This window comes from Amyelois transitella, chromosome 24, assembly GCF_032362555.1.
Source record: "Amyelois transitella isolate CPQ chromosome 24, ilAmyTran1.1, whole genome shotgun sequence".
Classification (NCBI taxonomy): Eukaryota; Metazoa; Arthropoda; class Insecta; order Lepidoptera; family Pyralidae; genus Amyelois; species Amyelois transitella.
Genome location: NC_083527.1, coordinates 5710784 through 5718836, shown reverse-complemented (window position 1 = coordinate 5718836; position 8053 = coordinate 5710784). Strand labels below are relative to the sequence as shown.

The 8053-nt window shown below is 36.2% G+C and overlaps 1 protein-coding gene across 2 annotated transcripts in view; it reads right to left on the bottom strand.

Moving 5' to 3' along the window:
- Nucleotides 1-679: 679 nt before the first annotated feature.
- Nucleotides 680-8053, bottom strand: part of LOC106140291 (transient receptor potential channel pyrexia) — a 35468-nt gene continuing 28094 nt past the window's right edge. For both annotated transcript variants that reach the window (XM_060951309.1, XM_060951308.1), the window contains exons 8-11: nucleotides 5455-5613; nucleotides 3813-4928; nucleotides 1990-2253; nucleotides 680-1631 (exon numbers count right to left, since the gene is read on the bottom strand). In XM_060951309.1, the coding sequence (XP_060807292.1) occupies nucleotides 768-1631; nucleotides 1990-2253; nucleotides 3813-4928; nucleotides 5455-5613 (2403 nt within the window). In that variant the 3' untranslated portion in view covers nucleotides 680-767. The remainder of the gene's footprint in view (nucleotides 1632-1989; nucleotides 2254-3812; nucleotides 4929-5454; nucleotides 5614-8053) is intronic.

Genomic DNA, 8053 nt, shown 5'->3' with positions numbered 1-8053 from the left:
CTATCTCTCTGCGGAGAGACAAAACCAACAGTCATCAAAAGACAGAAAGGCGATGTTCAGCCGTTTGACTTAATAGATAGAATTGAGATTCAAATAGTGACAGGTTGCTAGCCCATCGGCTAGAAGAGGAATCCTAAGAATATAAACTTATCCCTTAGTCGCCATTTACGACGTCCATGGGAAAGAGATGGAGAGGTCCTATTATTTTTGCTATTGGTGCCGGTAACGACACGGCACAAATGCCAGTATTTTATATTTTCATTAAGAGCATAGCTATATAGATGAAACGGAACAGCGATAGTTTTTCGCGCGATAAAAACGACGTCGCGCGTGTAAGCCGACGCATTACATAGCTAAACTAACGCAAGAAAAATGACTGTACACTAGTTACTGTATCTTTGACAGCGTGAATCTCCAGACTGAAATGTTTCTTTCAAGCCAAGTAAGTAAATGCTTTAAAGTTCAACAAAGGAGTACATTACAAATATAAAAGAGTAGTACAGTACAAAGGCGGGCTTATCCCTAAGTGGGATCTTTTCCAGCCAACCTGACATTAAGAGAATCGCATACAAAACAGCAGATCATTTACGAGGGATGCTCAAGACTTAGACAATTAACATTAGTTCACTAAAAAGTATTGTTATTATTTTACTAGCTCATTAAAATTAAATACATCAACTTTGAAAAATTGTATGTTTATTAAGTACAAAACTGTTTCTATTAATTACAAAATTCGTTTACTACTTACTAATATTGTTTTCAACAATCTACAACCTCCCTATTTTGCTCTCTAGCCTGGTCAAAAAATGTTTGATCGCCTCTATTTCCAACGACATTTGGTCCATTTTCACGTTCAATTCGTCAATCGGCGACTTAGTGCCTTCTACGTACGTATTCATCTGATCTTTCATCTCTGTCATTTCATCGTCTATTTCATTCAGACACTTCATTATTTCCTCGTGTCTCGCTCTATGCCTACCAGGACCTTCTAGGTTTTTAGCTTCTATTTCTAATCTTTTTTCTTTATCCTTTACAACCGCTGTATGGATTTCTTCTATTTTACTTTTGAACTCTTGGAAGCCCATTTCATCGTCCATTTGCTTCTTCTGTCTCATTGCTTTCTCGAAAATTGCATCACGGATCCGCGACGGCATAATTTTATAATGCCTCCACTTTGGCTTTCCCGGACTTAATGTTAGCACACTTCTCACATTGCGTTTTGTCTTGATGCTATTATTCACTTTCTTCGGCAACAGTTTCTTGAACACTCTGTTGTAAACTAGTGTGTCTAAAGTGCTCAAAAACTCTACTTGCTTCGCCAGTCTTCTTATATTACCAAGTATTTCTAAATCATTAATATCATTAACTGCAACACCAACCATCAAATTCATTAACACTATAGCTGCCAAAATTAAGAAGACTAAAAATATAATTCTAACTATCACCAGTGATGTTGCTAAATCTGCTGAATGTTCTTCATCAAATAAAGCCTCGTAGTCAAATTCTGACGTCATCATGACTACCGTCTTCACCATGGCTGCCCATGGACTCTCGAAAGGCATTTGGGAATGGAACTGAATCATGAAGCTGAGGGAGAATCCGATGACCAAGAAAGCAAATGTGCACAGGATCTGTAAAACATAATGGTGTATATAACCACAATTGATGGTCTCTGTGGCGCAGCGTTAGTGCGCTTGTCTGTGACACCGGAAGACCTAGGTTCGAATTCCGGCCAGGGCATGATGAGAAACGAACTTTTTCTAATTGGCCTGGGTCTTGGATGTTTATCTATTTACGTCACTAAAAAATATAGTATCGTTGAGTTAGTATCTCGTAACACATGTTTAAAACTTACTTCGAGGATTCAAACTACTCAATTTGTGTAATATGTCCCGTATTTAAATATTTAAAATTATAAATTGAGTCATAGTCATCATCTTGCCTTGATTTGCTAATTTCGGGTGATTTGATTACCCAAAAGTTACTCACCTTTATAACATTAGATGCCACCTTCCCAAACATGAGCACGTAATACCCCCAATTGGGGAATCTGGAGAGGAGAAACATCATCTCCAGCCAAGACAGCAGCAATGCCAGGGTGGCCACGTGTCTTGGCCATTCTGAGTCCGACCACCCAGAAATAATGAGCACCGCTAACGGCAGAATGATGGCTAGCCCGATGGAGCCAAATTTCACCCAGGTCTCGAGTTGGAGGAAGTACCTACTGGATTTCACGTTCATGTACAGCATTTCCTGGAATTCATACAATTTTTGTTACTCACTTCACCAATTTATAGAAAGAAAGAAAAAAGAAAAATGTTTATGTGGTACAAAATACAAATAGGTAAGCACTTCGAAGTATCGAACCTGTCATTCCCTCCATTCGGCGGTACCGTATGCTTTAGCGCACTTTAGGTTAGAATCACTCCATATCTTTCTTATGGATGTCGTTAAAGACGACTAAAGGAATAGCCTTATATAAGCGATGGACTAGCAATCTGTCACTTTTTGAATCACAACGCCCTCAGTAAGCTAAACAGCTGAACCTTTCAGTCTTGGAAAGACGTTGGAACTGTCTACCCCGCAAGGGATATAAACGTGACTATAGGTATGTATGTACTTCGAAGAATATAAATAGTCAATGTGTCTTTTGTGTCCTGTGCAGGGTACTTAAATTAAAATTTTAAATTCAGGCAACTTTATAATGAAAATATTTTAATTATTTAACATTTTAATAAAAGCTGCTTCAAAATTAAACCTCACTCGTTGAGCTTGAATTTAAAATACCTACAGCAGTCTGCTAAAGGAAATTAATGAGTTGAACAATATTCTTTATTCAACTCTGTCTAGCCCGCAAAGAATAATGAAGAGCCTATATATACATATGTACGTATCAACTTTTAAACCAGTGCTTAAGTTTTACTATTCAAACCTTAGATTTTAATTTATAAAACTAGAAAGCTAGGTAAAAAGGACAAACATTTGCTCTTTTTCGCGAGCATTTTTTGCTAGCGCTGTAGTTTTCATTATTTTAATTTAGCAGCGTACGGCCACAGCTGTCGTTCCCACCGACGGTGGGAATAAAGCAATCTAGCTTGCCATTAACAAGTTACTACAATCATTTGTTTATTCTGAAATAAGATGTATATTTTACGTGGTATTTCAGCATCAAAGTTCATTTACTGCGTTTCAATGTTAAGTTTTCATTGTAAATAGAAAAAAAAAATAAAAAAGAATGTTGAAACCTCCTTCTTTTTTGAAGTCGGTTAAAAAATCAATTTACGAAGATTAGTGTGTGGTTGATACATACATATAATCACGTCTATATCCCTTGCGGGGTGGACAGAGCCAACAGAAATCTTCTTGAAAGGACTGATAGGCCACGCCACTCAAATAGTGACTGGTTGCTAGCCTATCGCCTAAAATAAGAATCCCAAGTTTATAAGCCTACCCCCTTAGTCGCCCTTTACGACATCCATGGGAGAGAGATGGAGTGGTCATTCTTTTCTATTGGTGCCGGGAACCACACGGCACTGCCGGGAACCACACGGAATGTGTGGTTGATAGCCATCAAAACGTGGCCTTAAAGTTTGTGGTTATTAAGTTTGTCCACCCCGTAAGTGATAAAGACATTTTAAAATCTATGTGTTATGAAATCAAGTGGTTTTCCTATTTCTTTTATAACTATGTACTATATATATCTTGTAACTGTGTAAATATTCGGGGCAAAAGTTATTCCGATTTCAATGGCTCAATTCGCTAAATCAAATAAATTATGATGTACTATATACAAAAAAAATCAAACCACTCACCTGGATAAGTATCAAACAAATGGAAGCATACATAACATAGCCCCAAATTTGGGGATTCAGCCAAACCGGCGGTTCTTCATGTGTATCATTGTAGAAAAACACCGACACCACAAACACTGTTAACGACATCAGAAAGAATGCGTATACCGCTATTATTGTATAGAAAAATGGCAACAGCGCCTTCCATTTCAAATATAAAAAGCTTTCCACCAATGGATGAACCAACAACCTCTTTTGGCCATACCGATTCCCTGTCTTCAACAGAGCCTCAATAACTTTCATTTGTTCCATCTCACAAACACTGGGCATGAGAATTCTATAATCTATCGTTATTTCACAATTTGGATCTTGAAGATTCAAATTGTTTGTCGCTATGTAAGAATCGAAAACGTCTTCCATAAATTCTGTCGGTTTAGACAAATTGTTGATGATCATGTCCATTGCTGTCCTACGGAACTTTTTAGGACCATCAGTGTACCCTGACAAGTCTGCCCCTTCTCGCAGTAAAAGGGTTATGATGTCTCTACTTCCATGATGACTCGCAGAGTGTATTGGGAACCATCCCATACTGTTCACTTCATAAATTGTAGTCTTATCAAAATTCAAAATCACTTTAGCAATCTCAACTGAGTTTTTGACTGCGGCAACGTGTAACGGAGTCGATGATTTATGCGGACTACATGTTGTTCTCAGTCTTACATCAGCTCTTTTTGATAGCAGCAATTTTACGCATTCAACATTATTTTCTGCAACTGCGAAATGTATTGGCCCAAAACCTCTTCTGTCTCCAGCTGTCAAAGCATTGATCATTTCATTTGTTTTTTCTTCGTCATATTCTATTAGAAACTTTAGTATATCAGCGTGACCTGATTCTGCAGCTATGTGTAAAACATTAACATCTCCAGGTAAAGTTATTTTAAATGAAGCTCCTTCGTTAAGTATAGCTTCCACGCAACCTATATGGCCATGTTTTACTGCTTTGAATAATGCCGTTTCACCTTCTTCATTTTGATAGTCGAGGGCGTCTTTTTGTTTGGCGACGCTGAGGATCTCATTAAGAACATCTAAGTTACCAAGAGCGGCCGCTGAATGAATAGGCGTTTCTCCGTCGTTTGCCTAAAATATAATAATTATCAGATTTTATATTTTATTATTTCTAATAATATTAATAAATGATATATCGGATAGAAGTCGCTTACTAAATTTTATTATTAATTCCAGTCGCTTAAACTAGAAGAAGAAAGAAAGAAGGTTGTATAAAAGACCAAGTTCCACTTTAGATCGCTGGGTCTCACTAAGAATTTTTCAATACATGTCATAGGTTCCTATAGAATATTTTTATTTCCAAATTATCTTCATTTGAAGAACATGTTTCTTACAAATAATGTAATATTAACTATATCATTAATTTCACACAAAATCAAATACTGTCTTTTATTACCTTCAAATTTCATTAAAACGTATGACCCTAATCTAGTTTTTCCTTCACCGATTTTTAAGTCGAAAGTAATTGTAAACATTTAGGCATAGTATTTCATATCTTGACATTTTAACAGAACGACACATAATTGAATGTCATTAATTCGGCAGCTTCATCAAAATGACGCGTCTCGTCTGCGGTATGACCTTACTCAAAACTTACCTTCAAAGTGACATCAGCACCTGCTTCCAAAGCCACACACACTCCCGGCACCCAGGCGGCTTCCACTGCAGCCTGGAGGACGGTGTGACCTTCCCTGTCTTTTACATCCACCGATGCACATAGTGGATCCACGTCATTGTTGCCGTAGTTGGCAAGGACCTGATAAAGAAAATTATTTGATAAATCACAACATGAAAGGTTAAAGTTTATACACAGAACATGCACAACATTTCTATCTCCTTACCCGCTGCAGGCTTTGTGCTACATACATAAAATCATTCCTCTTTCCCGGAGGGTTAGGCTGAGACTACCTCTTTCCACTTGTCACGATCTCTGCATACGTCCTTCGCTTCATCCACATTCATTACTCTCTTCATGCAAGCTCGGCGGTTTCGTTCACCTGGACGTCCTTAATTTGATCAAGATAATTCTTAATAAATCACAACTTGAACTTTATTGACTTTTAAAGAGGTATGACATACATATATATATATGTCATATCTCTTTATATATATGTCATAGCTGTCCCGGGAAACGTTTTGTGCCATATAAATATTTTTTAAGTAATTACCTACTAGTTAAAAAATTTTTATTTGTGAACAACCCTTATCACTAAGGAGTATGAAACATAGATGTTTGCTGTTTCTCGGACCTACTCGATATACTCACAAAATTTCATGAGAATCATTCAAGCCGTTTCAGAGGAGTACGGGAACGAACATTGTGACACGAGAATTTTAAATATCAGATAATCACGTCGTTATCTCCCAAGTTATAGACAGAGACAATAGTCCTAAAAAGACTGAAAGGCCACGTTAATTTGCATAACTTAATGATGGAATTGAGATTCAAATAGTGACAAGTTGCTAGGTCATCACCTAAATGTTTTTTTTTATATTTTGTCTATGCCAAATAAACTCTTATCGATTTTGATGAAAGCCATGAAAGTAGTCCAGATGGAGGAGGAACATTGACTATTTTCATTTTAGATTTTTTTAACGGTAAGGAAGCTTAAGATTAAACGTCTAGTTACAAATATGAGCGCATGAGCTAAGGACTTAGGACCACCAGGCGAACAAGCAGTTTGTCCTAACTTTTTTTTTTAATTTTAATTATCAATTAATAATTTTTCCTCAACGTTATTCCAAAGGGTATTGCTGTCTTAAATTTCCAATTAAAAATATACTTGCCAACGAATTATATCAGAAAATAAAGTAATAACTTGAACATTTAATATCTTCGACACGGGAAAAAATATAATATCAAGATATCATCCGATCGGTTCTCGAACCAATTAGCTCTTAATAAAGAAGCTTCACTTTTTCTTATAATAGATATTAAAAAAAATAATATCTACCAATTATTTGAACAGAAATGAGAAAATTGGAAAATCACAGACTTTGAGTAAAGTCAAAAGGTCAGATCAAGAGTCTCCTAAATCAACGAACTTATTAACTTCTTGAAGTGAATAAAAAGTCATTGGTACATCACTTTTTTTTATTCGGATACCGTTCCACCACCGATTCTCTTTTTCGATATTTACATCCAGCTTAATATCACATCAAACAACCTATTATGGACTGTATCTACGCCTTAAGAGAAAAAAACGTACGTGTGAGACAAGACGACATGCGTGTGTTTATAACTCCAATCAGAAATTTCTTACAAACGCTATTTAACCTACTTTTTCAAAGTATTTCCTAGTAACACCACCCAATCGGAATAAATTCGCCTCCTTCAACCTTAACGTCTTTTACAATACAGTAATACCCCGGACTTACGCGGTAGGTGGGTCCGAGCGGTTGCCGTGTAAGTCGAATTCGCGTAAGTCGGGGTTCAACGTTGCATATAAATACATATAAAGTTTGTTTAATCGGGACCAGAGTGTAAAGAAAACAATAATTTAGAAGAAAAATGTTAAATATAGTGTAGGATAATAAAAAAAACATTGTTATGAATAAAGTAAGCAAAACCAAAGTTATTTTGATGTCGAAGGCTTCATATATTCTAACGAGTTAAATTTTTCTTCTTTTCACGTAAGTATAATTTCCTCGTAGCATACCAGTATTTTTTTTATTCCTCGTTTTTTGTAGAAACGCGTTCTTCATTACAATCAATTTTTTCTTAACTTTGTAACCCCTATTCAATTGAATTGAGTCCTTCTGTTAAGTTTGCAATTGTCATTTGATTTACCGATTCAACTGTGTCTAGCGAATCAGTTTATTCAATGTCTTGCTCTAAATTTAATTGCTTGGCGATATCAACAACTTCTTCTATTATGCTATCGATTTGTTCAGGATCTGAAATGGTGTCTCCTTGGGTTTCAGAGATGAAAAAAAATGGACACAGGTTTTTCCAGACACCACTGAGAGTTTTTTGTGAAACCTCATTCCAAGATTGTCCAATATGTAATTCTTACAACATCTAAAACATTGAATTGCTTCCTAAAATCTAACAGAAAGCTTTTTGTTCTGTCTTAAAGTTTCATGTAGATGTGCAAATGACCGCCTTGTGTAGTAAGTTTGAAATGTTTTAATGACTCCCTGGTTCATTTCCTAGACATAATTAGAGATTATAAGTAAAACGCACTTGCCTGTAA